Here is a 21,862-nt window from a genome sequence, read left to right as displayed (position 1 = left end):
TGCTTTTCTTTTGCAAGAGAAAACTGCAAAAAGGTTTCACAGGAAGTTTTTGTTGTTACATCTTTATTTCTTAAAAAAAAAAAAAAGTTGTTTTTCCTAATGGTTTTGATAATGGACCTTCATTTGGCTGGCAATAAAACATGAAACTTCTCATTGGGTATTTTCAAGATTGCCACGGGGAATCAGCTGCCAGTTTACTGCAGTGTGGAAAACTGCACGAGATTCTGGGATTGGACTCAAAATGCTAATTTCAAAGGTCGAGTGAAGCTGTGGCTCACGTTTTCGCGTGCCTGCGCTCTCTGCAGGCAGAACAAAGACCCAGCCCGAGGAGGCAGAGGCAGAGACCCATCTTAAATCTTTTTCTTGAGATAATTTTGGAATCATGCCTGAAATGCCGGAGAACATGGAACAGGTAAGAGTTAGCTATTCAAGAAAAGAAGCATTCTGGAGTTAAGAGTTTCTTTAAAAGAATCCCAATGAAGGTCTGGTAAAAGCCGAAAGGGTGTGTAAAAAAACAAATAAGTGTCATTCATTTCTTTAAAACGTGTAACTTTGGGACTTGGAATAATAAAGCAACTTTAATTATTGACGCTGTATGGAGAGCTCAGCTAAGTCTCAATTGACAAAAATAAAATCCAAAACAGAACAGCAGTTTCATTTACCAGATTAAATGCAGTGATGTAGGTGAAGGTTCTATATAAATAACGATTTTTATCTATAGTTGTGTGCTCCAGCCTTTCTTTGTCTTGGCATGAAATGAATCTGCTAACCTAACTTTTATCTCCAGATTGCTGTCGTTAAATTTATAGACTTAGCCACCACAGGAACTTGGATATTGTCTGTATAACAGTGGCGTTTTTATTCACAAAGAAACTTCCATTTTTAAAAAGAATGATTAAAACCCATACACGAACATGTGCCCCTGGAACCATACCCACGTTTTATCTGGCAAACATGAAACCAGATCCTCAAACGCAGGCAAGTAAAGTCTATTTGTTCCTCACTCTAGATAAAGCTGCTCTGAGACTCAAAATGCTAATTGCATATGCATGACCTTAAACCGTTTTCGCGTTGAACACATTTTTGTTTTTTTCCTGGAAAGATCAGACTGCATCACACGTTGCAACTAGAAACTTCACAAAAATTCCCGCTCCTTAAAGAGAGGAGGATCAAGAGGATCTTGAAACCGCTCCCCCAAAACCCACCCACACATTTTCTTTGTTGTTTGCAGATTATGCATGGTTTAGTGTTTGGGGCATTCCTCTCAAGGACTCTAAGTAATGCTAAATTGATTAACAGCCTGGATTAAAACAAAAATTGAAAAGTGGGGGGCCTCAGGCTATCTTCTGTTACTGTTCTAAAGAAACTTTATGCTTATGCAAATAAGGAAATGAGTTCTTGTTGGGGGTTGGGTAGGAAGGAAAGTCACGGGACTCAGATGGGGAAAAAAATTTTTAAAGGCTGCTTAGCGTTGAGCTCTAAGATTAAACCAAAAAAAGGTTTATGAAAATAATGTCGTTTTAGAAAGATCCAAACAGTAATCACGTTTGCGGGCGACTTTTAAGGTCTTGGTATCCTGTATACCTGGACAAGAACGCTCAAGACTGTTCGGTGGAAAGTTGGCCAAACCTATGCGGTCCATGCTCTGGTTCCCCCCCACCCGCCGAGTAAATTTCATAAGCATCTCGGCTGGCGGGGGGCTTTTCGGGTTTGAACTGGAAGAGAAATCAGTTGCAATTAAGTGCTAGGTCAGCCTCAACGCTTAGAGCTGTCTTGGTCACTTTAAAAAAGCCCGATCCAGGTGGTAGAAGGTTCGGTATTACTATATTCCCCTGGTTCCTTTAATTTTCCTTGGTAGCGGAGGTTCGGCTCGTGTAGCCCGACGCTGCAGCCTGTAAGGCGGTGCTTCTCAAGGGCTGATCTGGACTCCCGTTAAATCTACCAGAAGTCCCAGGCTCTACTACCACAGCTCATTCTGCAAATACTGGTAAAGTCCGAGAATCTGCGTTTGGAAGAGGTACCCAAATAATTCATCCCCCAGCCTCCCACATCTTTTTATTTTTAACTAGTCAAAATTAGTTTGAGATCTTTGGAATTTCACACGTACTACTTCTTAGCATCCCGGAAAGACAAATGGGTTCTTGGGGTGTTAATGACTCAGATACCAACAGTTTCATTTTTATTCCAGTGTCTTTCTAAATCTCTCAAACACTCTTAATGCTCTAGAGACACAGGTCCATTGTGCTTCCTCCCTTCCCCCTCACCTCCCGCCTCCCCCCTCCCACCATGACTTTAAACTATTTTATCCCACTTTATGTATTACGTGCCCAGTAGATTCTTATGCAGTAGATTCTTATGCACTGCTCAAGTCTAGGCGATCCAATTCAATCCTTACCTAGTCGAGAAGGAAAAACACACAAAATAAATAACTCCTCCTTCCCCCCACTCCCCCCCCCGGCCCCAAAACAAAACTCGCATTCCTTGCTTAAGACCAGCGCCTTTGTTTCCCTTTAAGAGTTGGCGCGTGGGCTGGGAGCGTCCCGAGCGCGCCAGTCCCCTTTCTGGGGCGTCGGCGGAGCGTGGCCAATCAAGGGGCGCGGTCTTGGCGGCGGAAGCCGGAAGCGGTGAGCGGGGGCTGGCCCGGACCTAGGGGAGGCGGGCCGAGGGCTTTAGAGCTGCGGACCGCGGCGATCTTGGGCTGGGGGAAGTGGCGGTCGCTGCGGCGGCGGCGGCGCTAAAACGGCGGGCATGGTGGGGCGGGAGAAGGAGCTCTCTATTCACTTTGTTCCCGGGAACTGCCGTTTGGTGGAGGTGAGGGAGTCGGCCCGGGTCTTGGGGCGGGGAGGAGAGGTGCGTCTCGTAGGAACTGAGTGCGCGGAGGGGGACGAGTCTTGCAGCGGGCGCTCGAGTGGTTTTCCAGACGCCTCCTGCCGGAGTCGGAGGCCCCGGGCGGCGAGGGCGGCGCCGCCGAGTTTGTTTACTTCGGTGCACACCCTTCTGTGTTTTCTTTTTCAGTCGCTGTGACGGGAAAAGAGTAGGTCGGGTTTCAGTTTCGACTCTCCTGTCTCCCCTCTCGGGAACAGAGAGGGGTTTTCAGAGCTGTTTCAATTTTGATTATTTCTAAATTTCTTTTTCATCCTTTGTTCGTATCTTTTGGTCTTAACAGTTCGTATCTCTAAGAAAGAAGGGGCCAGGTGGCTTTTCAGAAATAATAACAGGATTGGAGTTGAAAAGTTACTGAACTCGTCACTGTGTTACGCACTTTACATGCATTATTTACTTTAGTTCTCATATTTATGACATACTCGTTTTGTTCTATTTTACAGATAAGAAAATTGAGGCTTAGAGGGCGAGTCCTTGGCCCAAGTTCATTCAGTAAGATTGCAGCCGGGATTCAAATACAGATCTATTTGAACCACTACGGAGGTTGCATAAACGAAAGCTACTACTGTGTTTGGAGAGCCTCCATTCTCTCCTGTTTAATTCCAGGCCCCCCAGCATTCATCAGTCCACAGAGTGTATCTAGCACTGGGTATAGGAAGATGTTAATGCCCAGGCCAATATATCTTAAGGATATAAGAGAGGACATAGGTGATGGCTATTTTGATTATGCAGAATTCTTACACCTTCAAAATATAGCAGATTTAGTGTTTCAAATCGTTTTGGTATTTGGGGGGTAAGGTTAGAATAATGGGCAATTTAAACCTCTCTTTTGTTCCTGTGTACCCCAAACAATGCTGAGTACTGTAATGTTACATATTGTTTGTTTATGTCAGTGTATATGCGCACATGTATGTATATACAGCTTAATCAGTTTTCACAGTAGGAGTTCAGTAGACTAATGAAAATGGATTTTCCTTCAGTAAAATTGCACAACCAAAAGCTTGGCACATATTTGCTGCTCTCAAAACCGGAATTAAAACTTGCTCATGTCTTATAGTTTATGTCTGAGAAATAGACTGTAGTGGTTCCTGTTAATAATACTGGCTGTGGGGTACAATAGGATGCCAGTAGGAGTTAGACAAGTGTCACCTAGGTATCTAAAGTTTTTTAAAGTCCAGGAGTATCTCCTCAAAGATCTGCCTCAAGGGGAATGTTGTAAGAATCATATAAATCAGTGTGAAGCTTTGCCAAATTGAAGAGGTTCTAAAAATAGCAAAGTATAATTACATTTACCACTAACATTTAAGAAGATTCCTCTTTAGACACTTGTTTTGTTTCACTCTTGACTTTTTCTAGGACATTTTTTAGTAGAAGTTAATCCAAGTATGCTAAAGTAGAAACCTCTGTTCCAGAGTACTGTTTAGACCATTTTGAAAGAGCCATTTATCTTCCTTTACCTGTACAGTTTGGTATTATTTGATTTGATGGCGTAGTAAGAGCTACAGCACTTCATTTATTTATATGTGTTTACTTTTTCAAGTTTTTTTGTTGTTGTTGTTGGGGGGGTGTCTGTAAATCTGGCCACCTGAAGTTACTGAATTCTGTACATCTAAGAGTTTATAGGATAAGAGGCACATATGTTCAGGGCAACTTAAAGTGGTGTTTAATATTCCTGACCCATAAGAATAAAAATTGCAAAATAGACTTTTCAGGCAGACAGAGTATCTTCAACTCTTAATTATTCTTTGGGTTAACTAGACAGCTTTTTGTTCCTCTATTCAGAGTTCCTTGAAGTGTTTGGACATTCCTGTGTTTTGTAGAACTAAAGTAATTTACAGACTAATGGTCCAAAATAATTTTTAGAGGACTATTTCTCCTCTTTTAAAAAGAAAAAAATCAAAATAGTGTGTTTTAAGAAGCTTCAGGTAGAGTCAAATATAGAAGAGATAGTTTTGTTTGGCCTCTTTTAATTTCAGAGTGATGTGTATTTTATTTGCTAACCACCAATAAACTTGCAGTCCAAATGAAAACATCTTGTTGGGCTTGTATACTGGTGACAAAAGGTGCTCATTGAGTCTCTAGAGAGAACTATATGAAAAGAGGATAAGTTACTTTAAGTAAATGAACCTTCTTTCACTCTATTCAGATCCCTCTGTGGTAAGGATAATATGGAATTGTAGGACTGTAAAGCTGGAAGAGCCTTAGGCATCTTGTCCAAATGCCTCATTTCACCAGTGAGGAGTTAGATCAATAGAGATGGAGTCACTTCTCAATGCCACAGAGTGTGGGAGTTAGATCAATAGAGATGGAATCACTTCTCAATGCCACAGAGTGTGGCAGTTAGATCAATAGAGATGGAGTAACTTCTCAATGCCACAGAGTGTGGTTAATCATCATGAAACCCAGTATAAGTTCAAAGGATTGAGACAAAACTCAGTATGTATTTGGCTGGATGATAGAAGCAAAAGAGCCCAAGTTCTGTTTCCAACCTTTTCCCTTTTACTCTGGGCAAGACCTTTAACATCTGTAGACAAGGTTCCTCACTTCGGAAGTGATATCTGCCCTGCCTGTCTAATAGGACTCCTCCTGTGGTCAAAAGGTATGATGTAGGTTTATATAACACATGATAGTTTTCACATATAAGATTGTGCAGAATCGTTTGTTTCAGAAAATGCTTGTACTTTAGATCTCTGCTCTTTTTTTTTTTTTGCGGTATGCGGGCCTCTCCCTGTTGTGGCCTCTCCCGTTGCGGAGCGCAGGCTCAGCGGCCATGGCTCACGGGCCCAGACGCTCCGCAGCATGTGGGATCTTCCCGGGCCGGGGCACGAACCCGTGTCCCCTGCATCGGCAGGTGGACTCTCAACCACTGCGCCACCAGGGAAGCCCTATCTCTGCTCTTTTAACGTAGAAAATTCTTGAGCATTGACATCTGACCACTAGGTAACACGGACTGTTTCATATTTTCTTCCAGGGACCTTACATATTATCCCAGGGTATAAGGATGTAAGGTTGTATTTTTTCCATGCAACCCCCATCCTTTTTTAAAGTTAAGTGGTATTATATTCCCTAAAGAGCATTGCTGTGCTTGTAACTTAATACTGTATTTCATCAAATCTTAGATGCTCTCAATTATAAGATTATCTGGGCTCTTATTTTAAGATGCACTAAAAAGCAAAAAAAACACTGCCAAACCATCTTTATTTCATTCATTTAACAGAGATGATAAATGAGGAAAAAATGTGCTTCACACAATCAGTGAAGTACCTAGAGATCTTATTTTACTGTTTAAGAATTTTGTGGTTACTGCAAGCATGATGCTTGTTCTTTAACTACTTCTTCTAGTTTTCCTTTTTAAGGGGGAAAATGGGAAAGATGTTGTCGCTGCTAGAAAGGCAGATGGCAGTTTTTTGACTTCTTTGATTGAGAGCTATCTTTAGGAAGGTCTTGGGACTTTCCTGGAGTTCTCAAAATTCAGTTTCCAAATCACCAGCATCGGCACCTGGAAACTTGTTACAAAGGCAAATTACGAGGCCTCATTCCAAATCTACTTGATCTGAAAGAAAGCCTTCCAGTCGATTCCTGTCCTCAGCGAATAAAGCCTGTGAACCACTGATCTAAGAACTCTTGTCTATTCCTTTCCTTCTTTAGAGTGAAGTGAGAAACTTAGAAGAAACCAGATCATAGCTCTGTTATAGTATTTTCCCAGGGATCTTTATCCTGTGTAAATTGTTTTCTGATCGTATCTCTACGAGACTTGACATGTTTTAACCTCTTTACAATTAGAATCTTTGTAGAGTTGTTTTCTTGCCAGAAATTCAAAGAAAATATTTTGCTGGCTGAAATCCTTGTTTTTATAGATCATTTGGCTTAGAGGCAAGTTTTGCAACAGAGAGCATAGATGAATTTTTCTCTAACATCTAAAATGTCTTGAAATTGGTTGAACTAAGGAAAAAATATCTTTGTACTGTCTCTGTCAGCCCTTTCATTTCAGGTTTTTCATATGATAGAAATACTTGATTTGGGTGGCCTTTTTTAAAAAAAATGTTTAGTCTTCTAAGTTAGCTGAATTGAGGGCTAGGAAAAAAAAGTATTTTTGTGTGCACAAAAAAGGTTATTGTGTGCATATTTAAGATTTTTGACAGCTCAGAATTAGGTGACTATAACAACATTTGAAATTTAAAAGGCCTCAAGTTGATAAAATTTAATAAAACTTTTTGTTGTTTTTTAATAGTAAATGTTGACTTAATTCAAGAGTATGAGGAAATTCGGTGTTGCCTATCTTGGGAAGAAGGGAAAGTTCTATGTAAACATAGAGCTTAAATTGTTTCTTAAATAGTAGTTCCTTTTTAATTTCAGTGTGTGAGGAATTTTTCCTTTCACAATAGCAGCACAGACCAGTTCCTCTATCTTTGTTTATTTGTTTTAACTGGTCTAAATAGGTAAATTAAGAGTTAATGCAAGAATATGGATGGTGGTGGTGGTATGAATTGGGAGATTGGGATTGACATATATACACTAACATGTATAAAATAGGTAACTAATAAGAACATGCTGTATAAAAAATAAAGTTTAAAAAAAGAATGTTATATGATGTGGAATCTAAAAAAATGATACAAATGAAAGTATTTACAAAAAAAAGAAGAGTTAATGCAGGAATATATTTACCAGTTTGGTTAAACTTAGAAAGAATGTTAGTGCTATAAGGACCAAATTTATTTTTCTTCTACATAAATTCCTGTGAAATGTGAATTCTCTAATTTAGACCTATCACAGTATGATAAAGTCAATGAGATTTGAAAAAAAACCTTGAGATTAAAAACTGAAGACCAGAAATGTCAATTTGGAAACATATCAGCAGAACATAGCCCCAGTATTTAATCAGGCCATAAAGTAAGTAAGCTTAGAACTAACTGCGTTTTTGTAAACGGAAGAACGTAATTGCTGTTTTTTACTAATTTGGACATCACTGATCGTAAAAATAAGCTTTTCCATTATTACCACAGGAAATCTAAATCTATTTGACTAGGTGATTCCTTGCAGTATCATCTTAGGTTCTTTTTCTTGCGTAAGATTATTAAAACTTTTTAAAAATAAATTTATTTTTTATTTTTGGCTGCATTGGGTCATCGTTGCTGCACGTGGGCTTTCTCTAGCTGCGGTGAGCGGGGGCTGCTCTCCGTTGCAGTGCGCGGGCTTCTCACTGCAGTGGCTTCTCTTGTTGCGGAGCACGGGCTCTAGGTGCACAGGCTTCAGTAGTTGTGGCTCTCGGGTTCTAGAGTGCAGGCTCAGTAGTTGTGGCGCACGAGCTTAGTTTCTCCCTGGCAAAACTTTTTCTTAAGTGACACACTTACCCATGCATTTTGATTAATCTTTGTTCTAACTTAAGAATTGGCTTATAGATATGGGAAAGGAAGTATACAATTAAGACTTGAAATATTTAGTGAATGAAGATGGTGGCTGATTTCGTTGAGAGACTATTTTCAAATTAAACAATCCTTTTACACCTGCTTCACGTTTAGGAGGAAGTTAACATCCCCAACAGGCGGGTTCTGATTACTGGTGCCACTGGGCTTCTTGGCAGAGCTGTTTACAAAGAATTTCAACAGAATAATTGGCATGCAGTTGGCTGTGGTTTTAGAAGAGCAAGACCAAAATTTGAGCAGGTTAATCTCTTGGATTCTAATGCAGTTCATCACATCATTTATGATTTTCAGGTATGGTTTATTTTAACACATAAGTTAACTATTAATAATTGTCTGGATGACTTGAAAAATGCTCTTGTTCTCAAGGAAGTTACTGTACTTAAAGCTCTAACATATTAAGCAACAATAATATATACTGCACTTTTTTTTGGCATGGATAAGAATATGTCATCCTTATAAAAGATTAGGTTGAGACATAGGTTGACAAAAGGCAGAAAATGAAGCATTTTGTAAAATGCTTACGTTTGTGAAGTATTCTTCTAAGTACTACTTTCTATGCAAATCCTTTCTTAATATTATCTGTAAACCTTACAACACTGCAAAATATTCTCATTTGCATTTTAGAGATCACAAAGGCAAGAGTGGTTAAGCCACTTGTTGGCGATGGTCACAGAAAAATTTAGATTCTGTTACACCTCTGATCAAATCAGAAGTTCAGGTTCTTTCTAAAAATATGATCCAAGGAAAATCAGAATCACTTGGGAAACTTGTTCTTAGGTTTCACTCTGAGAGATTTTCGTTCAATAAGTGTGTGGTGGGGCCTGGGATCTACATTTTAAGAACCATCCCAGCTATGCACATTTAAGTTGGAAAACAGCTCTCAGATCATGCTTCCTCAAGCAATTGCTGAGAAGGAGGAAGTTGGGTGAGTGGGTACACGAGCCCTGAATGTCACTGATCTTCCCAAATCTTAGCTCTTACTCAGCTCCTCTGGGAAGTAGGTGCCCCTTCTCTACAAAGGACCCTCTGCATTCCTCTGTCCTGATATAGGTCATATGATATTGAAACAGTCTCTTTACATATCTGTCTTTTGCATTAGATTGTGAAATCCTTGCTTCTCGCAGGGTGCTTAGCGTATAGGTGGCATACTTAGATGCTCAACTGGGAATACAAGTTTTATGGATGGTTAATCTTTAAATGACTGGTTTAAGAGATTGGAATTTATGAATTTAATTTGCAATTGATATTCCTCTCCCTTTACCATAGACTTATTAAGTATTTAGATCATGTTAATTCCATAAATGATCGCTCTTTTCTCCCACCCAGATTAGGGGGATGAAGCTTCTTTTGATTTAAAAGCATGGTTGTCAACAAGAGTTGTGTCTGATTTTGCCTGGGGATTGCTAAATTGCTCTTTGCCTTTCAGGAAGTTTGAACGTTGAAAAAGGGAAGTGTGACAAAACTACATTAAAAATTACAATGATTCTTTAGTTGAAGGAATGTCGATTTAATAAACATTTTCTATGAATTGATTTACTGTTGGAAGGCTACAGTTCTTCTGTTTTATTCCTTTTTGGGTTAAAAACACATCAATGCTGAACTCCCAGCCCCATGTCATAGTACATTGTGCAGCAGAGAGAAGGCCAGATGTTGTCGAAAATCAGCCGGATGCTGCTTCTCAACTTAATGTGGATGCTTCTGGGAACTTAGCAAAGGAAGCAGGTAATGCTGTCTTTATAAAATCTTCATAAGATATTGAGTGATCGCTGAGTTTGTAAAGATTAAACTTTTTAGACGGTTTATAAAAGATTTGTTATATATATGATGAATAAGCTGTTACAAATTCCAGTAAACAGTAATATCATGTAGTAATTTAATAGATTCTTTTCTTTCTTTTTTTTTTTTTGTAGCTGCAGTTGGAGCATTTCTAATCTACATTAGCTCCGATTATGTTTTTGATGGAACAAACCCACCTTATAGAGAGGAAGACATACCAAGTCCCCTAAATCTATATGGCAAAACAAAATTAGAAGGAGAAAGGGCTGTCCTGGAGAACAATTTAGGTAAGACACATCTCTTTAGCCCCGTACGTGACTGCTTTTGAGGATACCTTTCTGTTTATGATGTATATATATGTTTCTAATTAAAAAAAATTAGTCAAGGAACATAAATCATTGGAGAAAAACTAGGGAATGCAGTTAATAAAAAAGAAAAACAAGAATTCTCGAAATCCTGAAGAATTTATGAATCCTTCCAGACTTTTTCCAGTATCAGTGGGTACAGGAATATCGTTAAAGAAAACAAATCATACAGTACAAATTTTTGTAATCTTTCAAAAAACAGGTCAATATCATTTTTCTTGGATTGCGGTATTCTGTTATTTGTATGGTTTTTCTTTTTTCCTGTGTGTTTGTGTATATATACGCAAACATAAATGTACTGATTATAAAAAGTATACCCTCCTTGAAAAGGTTTTTAAAAACATTTAAAATTGTAAAGAGTTCTCTCAATACTCCCTCAGAGAGAGAAGCACCAACTGTGCTTATGTATGGAAGTATTTTTTTGGATTTTTAAACCTGTGTGCATGTTGTTTTGTAACCTGGTTTTTCTCCCCCCATGTACATGCATTTCAGTTCTTAAGGAACCATCTCTGGAATATCTTTTTCATATCAGTAGCTGCATAATATTTGACTTAATGATCCCCTGCACTAAAACTCCTGCCTCAGACTGTACTACATCCCTGAGAAGCATCCCCTAGTATATATACATACTAACACATTTGGGTTTTTTTTGTGTGTGTTATAAATTATCCTTCGGAAATCATCCTTGAATATATTATCAATATATAGCTGACCCTTGGACAGTGCAGGGATTAGGGTTGCCAATCCCTGCATAGTGGGAAATCCATTTACTCCTCGAAGACTTACTCACAGCCTACTATTGACTGAAGCCTTACTAAAACATAAACAATCGATTTACACATATTTTGTGTGTTATATGTATTTTTTTAAAATATAATTCCCAGGACAGTCACGTCTTTAACCTTTCCTTTCTTCTCTCTCTCTCTCTCTCTGTCTCTCCCTCTCTCTCTCTGTCTCTCTGTCTCTCTCTTTCTTGGCTGTGTTGGGTCTTCGTTGCTGCATGTGGGCTGTCTCTAGTTGCAGTGAGCAGGGGCTACTTTTCGTTGCGGTGCGCAGGCTTATTGCAGTGGCTTCTCTGATTGCGGAGCACAGGCTCTAGGCGTGTGGGCTTCAGTAGTTGTGGCACATGGGCTCAGTAGTTGTGGCTTGCGGGCTCTGGAGTGCAGGCTCAGTAGTTATGGTGCATGGGTTTAGTTGCTCCATGGCATGTGGTATCTTCCTGGACCAGGAATCCAACCTGTGTCCCCTGCACTGGCAGGCGGATTCTTAACCACTGCGCCACCAGGGTACTCCCATTGTTTCTTATATGATACAAAACACTATAGATGTTACACGTATTACTAACACTACACATCAAAAATGAAAAGACAGTGTGAGGAGAAATTTGTAATTATTTACAGGTATGATTCAGGCGTTGATAAGGAAGAAGCAGTAATATGATTGCTTTATGGTAGCCTAGTGTAATCGATGATTGTTTCATGGTAGCCTAGCCTATACACTAATGAATGAATCTTTGTAAAATTTAAATGGCATATACAGTATTACAGTCATATTCATAATACAGTGTTAGAAATACTGGTATATTTTTTTCTAAAATCACTTACCTGTGTGGTAGACTGATAACAGAGTTGCTCCAATTATGAGAGAGAGGCATGCTGTATGGTAATGTAACTCTTGGAAAACAAAGTTATAAAACAGTAAGAAAACTAACACGTTATTAATTTTATATTAAAGGTCACTCACCTTATGCCTATGTAAGGATAGGCTGTCCACTTCAAGTCTTGTACATGATGTGCTACATGAAAAAAATCCACATATAAATGGATGCCACAGTTCAAACCTGTGTTGTTCAAAGGTCGTCTGCAGCTGCACAATAAGTTAATTTAATTTTAAATAGTTTTTTTAAAATTTCAGTTAAAGCGTTAATTATTTAATCTGTTGTAACCCCTCAGTATTGACCAACATAAAATCGAAATACTTCATAATTCCTTAGTCAGTGTTTTCAAGGACTATGTGGTGAAGACTCATATACCATTTATATAGATTCACCAGTTGTTAATGTTTTGCCACGTGTTTTATATGTACACTCTTTTCTTCCTGAACTCGTAGAGAATTAGTTGAACTTCACTCTGAAATACTTCACTGTGTATCTTCAACAAGGATGTTCTTCACATAATTACGATGCAGTTATCACACTTAGAAAATTTAACATTAATACAATACAGTCTGTGTAGGAATTTTGTCCCAGTAATGTCCTTTATCGCATTTATTTTTTAGGTACAATCAAGGATCACTTGTTGCATTTAGTTGTCATGATCAGTTTTATTTTTAATGGCCACAATAATGAAGAAATTAATTAATATAATTATAAAAAATAACCCACATGACAGAGACACTTAAAAAATATTCAGGATCACATTTGTTAAATAGGTGAGCTGTGTCATTTTGGTATATCGCAAGTTTTCTGCGATGATGTCGTTTAAATCTGCACAGTTTGATCTTATAGCAAGACTTAAGAACCAGTCAGCTTTGAAGTATTACCTGCTTTTATTACTCTAGGAGCTGCTGTTTTGAGAATTCCTGTTCTGTATGGAGAAGTTGAAAAGCTTGAGGAAAGCGCCGTGACTGTTATGTTTGATAAAGTGCAGTTCAGCAACAAGTCTGCGAACATGGACCACTGGCAGCAGCGGTTCCCCACACACGTCAAAGATGTGGCCACTGTGTGTCGTCAGTTAGCAGAGAAGAGGATGCTGGTGAGAATCTAAGTGCTTTTTTAAATTATTAATTTATTTTTATTTTTGGCTGTGTTTTGTCTTCGTTGCTGCGTGCGGGCTTTCTCTAGTTGTGGTGAGCGGGGGCTACTCTTTGTTGCGGTGCGCAGGCTTCTCATTGCAGTGGCTTCTCTTGTTGCAGAGCATGGGCTCTAGGCACGCGGGCTTCAGTAGTTGTGGCTCGCAGGCTCTAGAGCGCAGGCTCGGTAGTTGTGGCTCATGGGCTTAGTTGATCTACAGCATGTGGGATCTTCCTGGGCCAGGGCTTGAACCCGTGTCCCCTGCATTGGCAGGCGGATTCCTAACCACTGCGCCACCAGGGAAGCCCTCTAAGTGCTTTTTAAAAACTTAACAAGGACACCAAACAAAAGTAGTTCAGATAGTAGGCTGTATTTATGAATAATAAAAGTATTCTGCTGTTACGTTTGATTTTATTTCTCAAATACTGTAGACCCCATCTGTCATGCTCTTATTGCAAGATAACTGAAAGCTTGTATTTTTCTTTGGGTAACAAAATAATCTCCTAATGTCTTTTAAGAAGACTGTCTTAAATAATGTCTATTTAAGATTTAGGTAGTGGCAGAGAAGAAGCTACATAGGGATTTATCATTTCAGCCAGTGTAAGAATAATTTGTAATTGTTTTTGGATATTTGAATAGTAGTTCATTTTAAGCATTTGAAAAAATAGAATATCCACAGAAAGAAAGATTAGAGACTGATTTATTTTAGAATATTAATAGTAGCATGACTTTTTTTAATACATCAAAATTTGTATATTTTTAAAAAAAAATATGTACCATGACAATCTTTAACGATGTTATAACCGATTAGCTCATCTTGAAAAATGGTTCTGTTATGTTTTGGTTTTAGCTTCTTAGGATAGTTGGAAATACTTGTTAAATTGGCCTGTGTTTCATAAAAATCTGTAATCATTTTAGGATTCCCACTAAATAAAATTGGAACTACTTACACTTTTATTTAAAAAAATTCTTAAGGCTAAATTCTAGAAACTGCTTTTCTGGTTTAGCTGGGGATATTTATAGGAATTTGATTTTAGATATCTTGTGTATAGCATTCCAGAAAGGAGCGATGCATTTTATTTCCTGAACCTGTTTAAGTTAGTTTTCTTGTCAAACTTGCCATTCCACTCAACTCAAAAAGTTTGAAACTGCTTTGAATTTTTTGTGTCCTTGTCAGGATCCGTCAATTAAGGGAACCTTTCACTGGTCTGGCAATGAACAGATGACTAAGTATGAAATGGCGTGTGCAATTGCAGACACCTTCAACCTCCCCAGCAGCCACTTAAGACCGGTAAGTACATGGCATTTAAAACCTTCTTGCTGGGAATTCCCTGGCAGTCCAGTGGTTAGGACTTGGCGCTTCCACTGCAGGGGGCACAGGTTCAATCCCTGGTAGGGGAACTAAGATCCTGCAAGCCTTGAGGCGTGGGCAAGAAAAAAAAACCAAGCTAACCTTACTGTTTGGAAGTCCAGGTCTATCACTACAGTGTGTACTATGGGTAACATTTTTCTTGTTGTTTGGAAGTTTTGGATAACTTTATTTTCTGGTACTAATCAAAGTGAACTTTGCTTGTATTTTGGCAGTTTCTATTGTTAATTTTCTCTAAATTACCATGTATAAAGAAGCCCATGAGTATTGGTGAAGTTTATAGAAAAAGTATTGTCTTGATTGTGGTGGACATTTTATTTATTTTTCCAGGGATCAAATCTGATTTCTTGCACTGAGGGCAAGAGGGCAAAGGGAAGTAGCGAATGTAAAACTTCAGCCTGAGGCTTCTTATTTTTTATTTTTTTGTTTTTGTTTTAAAGATAACTGACAGTCCTGTCTTAGGAGCACAACGTCCAAGAAACGCTCAGCTTGATTGCTCCAAATTGGAGACCTTAGGCATTGGCCAGCGAACACCATTTCGAATTGGAATCAAAGAATCACTCTGGCCTTTCCTCATTGACAAAAGATGGAGACAAACGGTCTTTCATTAGTGTATGTGTGTTGTTGTTTTTTTTTAAAGGAGAAGTCAAGTATGTGGCACTTTTTAAAGAAAAAAGGAAATAGTTTTGTATGAGTGCTCTTTAATTGTGACTCAAGATCTTTCAGGTAAATGATGCTCTTGCACTAGTGAAACTGTCTAAGGAAACCAAGGGCAGTAATGCCTTGTTTGGAGTAATGAGTTTTCTGTTTATCATTTTGTTCTGGCTTAACTTGCTGTTTGAATATAGTAAATTATGATTCTCAAATATTTGAGAGCCAGGATGAAACACATCTGCTGTAGACTTTTTTTGGATGAAATGCATTGTTCATTCCTATAAATAACCCCTACATTTTCAGGACTTTTGTATCTGTTGATCCTTTTATGTTTTAAAGTATGTTAAATAGTATAAAAAATCATTGGTGTTCATTATTTGCTTTGCTTGAGCTCAGATCAAAATGTTTGAAGAAAGAAACTTTATTTTTGCAACTTAAGTGTAGTTTTTATGCTTGAGATGTTTCAACTTGTTATGTATATCGGAACTCCTGCCGCTTGATGCCTCCTGCTTTTGTAGCAGTGAATGGTGAGCCTTTGAGAGAGAGAATGTGTGTATGTGTATGTATTTTTTTAATATATATGAAACTGTCCTTTTCACTCCATGTCACTAAGTGGTATTTCTTATGTGTGGTTATACTAATAGTAATGGGCCTTGTAAGTCTTGACCATTCATGAATAATAATAAATATGTACTGCTGGCATGGTAATGCTTAGTTTTCTTGTATTTACTTCTCTTTTTTAAATGTAAGGACCAGATATCAGAACTGTTGTTTTGTTGCTCTAATTTTTTACAATTACCTTCTTATCATGTAATATCTGATGCATATAAGAGAATATAGTTAATATACATTAAGATATAAAACAATAATAAAATGAACCCTGGTGAACATACCACTTGAAATCTAGAATGTTACAGATATTGTGTTTACTTGTTGTGTCCACTGACTTTTTTTTTTGCCATGGCTCACGGGCCCAGCCGCTCCGCGGCATGTGGGATCTTCCCGGACCGGGGCATGAACCCACGTCCACTGCATCGGCAGGCGGACTCCCAACCACTGTGCCGCCAGGGAAGCCCACACTGACTTTTTTTAATGGAAAGTAAATAACTATATACTCTTGTAATAGATTTACATAGAATGTTCCTTTTGAAGAATGCAGAGTATTTGAATGTGTTTTCTATACCAAGTGATATTCAGGTTGCCTTAGCCTCCACAATATTTTTGGTCCTTAATAAGGGAGCAGAAAGGTAGAGTAACTAGTGAGACTTGGCTTCTATTTGGAATTCAGTGTAAATCCTGGTTTCAGAATTTCCAATTTCACTTGTGGAGTATTCTTTCCCTAGATATTATTATCTTATTTTCTCATTAGACAAAAAGTATTTGTTTCTGATTTCCTAATTTACTTAGAATTTGGGATTTAGAGAGCATCAAGTCTGGGTGATTTGATTAAAGCAGCAGTTCCCAAACCATGCTATGTTTTATTATTAACTAGGGAAATTTTACCGCTATCTGAGCCCTATCCTGGACCCACTGAAACAGAATTTCTGGAATTGATGCCTGCTAATGTAGCTTTAAATGTTCCCCAGGTCCTTCTAAGGTAGCCAGCCTGGCAGCTGTATTTGGCAACCACTGACGCATTCTGGCTTGTCTTTTTAAGTTACTTCATTTCACATAGTACAGAATTCAAATTTTCAGAGTAAAAAAACTTTCTCATCCTTCTCTAGCCACTTACCTTTCATCTGTGGAAGAAACCAGTGTAGATAAGATTCTGGCATGTTTTCAGAGGCATTCTACCTATATCAGAATATAGTCTCATGACATACGTATTCGTGTTCATACTCTCACCATACTTTCTTTATTTACATAGCATAACATACATTTTTCTGCACTTAGTGTTTTTTTTTGTTTTTCATTTACTATGCCTTAGAATTTATATAGTTACAAAGAATGTCTTTTTTTTTCTATTCATTTTGAAATTTCAGTCTCAGAAAAGTTGCCATAATACCATACAGAATGCCTGTAATCCCTTTTTCCAGATTCCCCAATTGTCAGCATTTAGCTGTATTTTTCCTATCATTTTCTCTTTCTTTCTTTTACATATACGCACAGGATACATGTATTTTCCCCTGAACCATTTATTTTATTATATTTTATGTTAAAAAAATTTATTTATTTGGTTGTGCTGAGTCTTAGTTGCAGCAGGTGGGCTCCTTAGTTGCAGCTCGCTGGCTCCTTAGTTGCGGCATGTGAACTCTTAGTTGCGGTGTGCATGTGGGATCTAGTTCCTTGACCAGGGATCGTACCCGGGCCTTCTGCCTTGGGAGTACGGAGTCTTATCCACTGTGCCACCAGGGAGGTCCCTCCCTGAACCATTTAAGAGTAAGTTGGAGTCATGATGCCTAATCACCTACTTAGTATATAAACTTAAGGTATGTTTTTTAAAAGTAAGAATACATGTCCACATATCCCATAATGTAACCATCAAAGTTAAGAAGTTAACATTGATACAATATTATCCTCTAATTCATAGACCCTATTCACATTTCATCAGTTGTCCTAGTGATGTCCTTTGTAAGTCTGTCCAATCCAGGATTACTCATGGCATTTGTTACCATCTTGCTTCAGCTTCAGTCTAGAATAGTTCCTTAGTCTTTTTTTCTCTTTCATGACTTGACATTTTTGACATCATGGATTCACATCAATGCCTCCAATTCTAATGTTGCTCCACAGGGTTTATTTTAGCTTCCCTCTTCTCGTATTTGTAGTTCCTTTCTCTGACAATGAGAAACCTAGCTCCCATTATTTTCAACATTCATATCAACTATAAGAGCCATTCTTCTCATCACACCAAGTCCCTTCTGCTCCCCCGCTTACCCCACAGGCTTCTGTGAGCCAGTTGAGCATTCCTGACCCCTGGGCCATGGCACTGATGCCAGTTACCATGTGGGCCACTGCACCTGGTTGAGGACCTTCTCGCAGCCCACAAGGCACTGCATCAGCAGCCCTGCAGTCCACCATGAACCAGGAGAGCACCAAAGAGAAGCATCTAGGTATCTTTAATGGCTGCATTTATTCCCTTGTATCAAGTGAATCACAGTTTCTTTAATCAGTTTCTTACTGATGTGCTTTTTAAAAATTTTTTAAAATTTATTTTTGGCTGCATTGGGTCTTCGTTGCTGCATGTGGGCTTTCTCTAGTTGTGGCGAGCAGGGGCTACTCTTCGTTGTGGTGCGTGGGCTTCCCATTGCAGTGGCTTCTCTTGTGGAGCACGGGCTCTAGGCACATGGGCTTCAGTAGTTGTGGCTCATGGCTTTGTTGCTCCGCGGCATGTGGGATCTTCCCGGACCAGGGCTCAAACCCGTGTCTCCTGCATTGGCAGGCAGATTTTTAACCACTGCGCCACCAAGGAAGCCCCCTTACTGATGTGCTTTTGATTGTATGGAATCTTTAGTCTTGTGCTTTTTTTTTTTAAATTATAGTTGATTTGCAGTGTTGTGCCAGTCTTTGCTGTATAGCGAAGTGAGTCGGTTATTTGTGTGGAATCTTTAGAGCATGCTTTTTGTGAGCTCATTGTCTAAAACTTTCAAGTTTGTGGGATTTTCTATTCTGTTGTATGTCCACAGAGTATACCTATAAGATGACAAGTATATGCTACAGGTCTTGAATGTGTATCAGTCTGTGAAGTAGGAATGAATTCAGAAAAAAATTCATTACCAAAATAGGAATACTCCTTGAGATATGGACCTGAATGTGTGAGGAAAAGAATGCACCCTAATCAGACTATTTTTATGTTACAGGCTTAAACTAACACTGTCCTACCTCAAAGTATTTGCTTATTTTGCATGGGTTTTAATACGAAATAATCATTTTAGCTACTTTCAGAAGGAAGGAAGGAAACATCCAACTTGCCAATATCGCAAAACCTTTGGAATAAATTACTGTTGGAGTCTAAATTAAATCCTATCTCTTTGAAAACCATATCATTAGTAGTACTTTGCTACAATGAACATACTTTTATATTTAGAAATAAAATTTTGAAAAATTGAAAATAATGTAAATTATTTTTATAACTGTTTAGCCTAACAACTTCTGAAATTGCTTTTCTGTATTTTGCCACACAGATGACAAGATACGTGAATTTATATGCATGTACTTGTATATCTGGAAATTGGATAAATTAAAATTCATATATTTATTTGCAGATGATCTATATCAAAAGATGGCCGTGAAATTGCTCAGCTCACACTCACGATTGTTTGCTTTCCGTGGTCTCCATCTCCAATCTAATTTTTGAAAAACATACTACGTGTTACTGGGCAATTCCAGTGTTTCCGTACTTTGTTATAGAACTCTTTTCTTTAATCAGTTTCTTACTGATGTGCTTTTTAAAAATTTTTAAAAATTTATTTTTGGCTGCATTGGGTCTTCGTTGCTGCATGTGGGCTTTCTCTAGTTGTGGCGAGCAGGGGCTACTCTTCGTTGTGGTGCGTGGGCTTCCCATTGCAGTGGCTTCTCTTGTGGAGCACGGGCTCTAGGCACATGGGCTTCAGTAGTTGTGGCTCATGGCTTTGTTGCTCCGCGGCATGTGGGATCTTCCCGGACCAGGGCTCAAACCCGTGTCTCCTGCATTGGCAGGCAGATTTTTAACCACTGCGCCACCAAGGAAGCCCCCTTACTGATGTGCTTTTGATTGTATGGAATCTTTAGTCTTGTGCTTTTTTTTTTTAAATTATAGTTGATTTGCAGTGTTGTGCCAGTCTTTGCTGTATAGCGAAGTGAGTCGGTTATTTGTGTGGAATCTTTAGAGCATGCTTTTTGTGAGCTCATTGTCTAAAACTTTCAAGTTTGTGGGATTTTCTATTCTGTTGTATGTCCACAGAGTATACCTATAAGATGACAAGTATATGCTACAGGTCTTGAATGTGTATCAGTCTGTGAAGTAGGAATGAATTCAGAAAAAAATTCATTACCAAAATAGGAATACTCCTTGAGATATGGACCTGAATGTGTGAGGAAAAGAATGCATCCTAATCAGACTATTTTTATGTTACAGGCTTAAACTAACACTGTCCTACCTCAAAGTATTTGCTTATTTTGCATGGGTTTTAATACGAAATAATCATTTTAGCTACTTTCAGAAGGAAGGAAGGAAACATCCAACTTGCCAATATCGCAAAACCTTTGGAATAAATTACTGTTGGAGTCTAAATTAAATCCTATCTCTTTGAAAACCATATCATTAGTAGTACTTTGCTACAATGAACATACTTTTATATTTAGAAATAAAATTTTGAAAAATTGAAAATAATGTAAATTATTTTTATAACTGTTTAGCCTAACAACTTCTGAAATTGCTTTTCTGTATTTTGCCACACAGATGACAAGATACGTGAATTTATATGCATGTACTTGTATATCTGGAAATTGGATAAATTAAAATTCATATATTTATTTGCAGATGATCTATATCAAAAGATGGCCGTGAAATTGCTCAGCTCACACTCACGATTGTTTGCTTTCCGTGGTCTCCATCTCCAATCTAATTTTTGAAAAACATACTACGTGTTACTGGGCAATTCCAGTGTTTCCGTACTTTGTTATAGAACTCAAAAAATGTTACCTTTGAGGCCGTTCTCGCCTTCTGAGATGGCCTACACTCTGTCTGTGGAATGTGTTTCTCTCTAAATAAATCCACATCTTACATTAAAAAAAAAAAAGTTACCTTTAAAACGTAAACTTGACTTAGAGGCTTCAAAACATCTTAATATGAGATGCTAAACTTATTCAGGAGAGGACAAACACTTGGGTATGTTGAAGGGTGGGGAATAATCTCTTTTTCTCCTTATACTGTCTCACCCCAGACTTTATGTGCTTGGTACATAATAAGTCATTGGATAGTTGGAAGAGTGATGAGGGTTCTTGCATTCAGAACCAATGTTCTTCTGTAGTTAGAATTCACACTGAAACTAAAGGACGAGGATGGATGATGGAAAAAAAATACGTGCTATATGAGCTAAGACCATATGAGATGGCACCACTTTCTATCTGGTTTGATAACATGTCTCTCAGCAGCCTGAGGGATAGTCATCTTTCATAATGTCAACCTCTAAACATTCTTAAGTTTTTAATGACTCATTTCAGATCCATCATTCATGATCCACTTAACTCTGCCAAGCCAATCTAATTATCTTCAGCTACAGAGAGGTTTATCGGGCCCAGGTTATTTACTTAAAATCTTGAAGGGTTAAGAGATCTACATGTGAACTTTGGTGAATAGATTGGGTTTCATCCCAATCTTAAGATTTTTTTTTAAAAAGTATTTTTAATGGTGAAAAAAATCTTACATGCAGAGGGTGCATAAAATGTATGTACAGTTTAAAGAATAGCGATAAACACTTATGTACTACCACCCAGGTTAAGAAATTGAACATTGCAGTTATCTTAAAAGCTCTCTGTATGCCTTTCCCCTATTGTACCTGTATTAATTAGGGCTCTCCAGGGACACAGAACCAATATCATGTATATATATGTAGAGAGAGATTTTTATAAGGAATTGGCTTATGTGTTGGTGAAGGCTGGCAAATTCAAAATCTGCGTGGTA

The 21,862-nt window shown here is 38.2% G+C and overlaps 1 protein-coding gene across 4 annotated transcripts; it reads left to right on the top strand.

Annotated features, from left to right (window-relative positions):
• The first annotated feature begins 315 nt into the window (after positions 1-315).
• On the top strand, positions 316-16,185 carry MAT2B (methionine adenosyltransferase 2 non-catalytic beta subunit). Of its 4 annotated transcripts, none has more exons than XM_024753363.1 (7): positions 316-412; positions 8,403-8,597; positions 9,884-10,028; positions 10,217-10,369; positions 13,007-13,200; positions 14,416-14,529; positions 15,048-15,218. In XM_024753363.1, the coding sequence occupies exons 1-7, from the start codon at positions 383-385 to the stop codon at positions 15,216-15,218; spliced, it is 1,002 nt and encodes a 333-aa protein (XP_024609131.1). In that variant the 5' UTR covers positions 316-382. The 4 variants fall into 4 exon arrangements, with proteins under 4 accessions (XP_024609131.1, XP_024609133.1, XP_024609129.1 ...); XM_024753365.1 differs by having other exon boundaries at positions 383-412; positions 9,914-10,028; XM_024753361.1 differs by lacking the exon at positions 316-412 and adding an exon at positions 2,661-2,811 and having other exon boundaries at positions 15,048-16,167.
• The last annotated feature ends 5,677 nt before the right edge of the window (positions 16,186-21,862 follow it).

This window comes from Neophocaena asiaeorientalis, unplaced genomic scaffold, assembly GCF_003031525.2.
Source record: "Neophocaena asiaeorientalis asiaeorientalis breed wild unplaced genomic scaffold, Neophocaena_asiaeorientalis_V1.1 scaffold268, whole genome shotgun sequence".
Lineage (NCBI taxonomy): Eukaryota > Metazoa > Chordata > Mammalia > Artiodactyla > Phocoenidae > Neophocaena > Neophocaena asiaeorientalis.
Note: the sequence above shows the minus strand (reverse complement) of the source record. Positions and strands in the feature narration are given on the sequence as shown.

Coding starts and splice junctions, on each gene's coding strand:
- MAT2B (XM_024753361.1), top strand. CDS start 2,749: ATGGTGGGGCGGGAGAAGGAGCTCTCTATTCACTTTGTTCCCGGGAAC. Junction 8,598..9,883: donor ACATCATTTATGATTTTCAG/GTATGGTTTATT, acceptor ATTCCTTTTTGG/GTTAAAAACACATCAATGCT. Junction 10,370..13,006: donor TGTCCTGGAGAACAATTTAG/GTAAGACACATC, acceptor TTATTACTCTAG/GAGCTGCTGTTTTGAGAATT.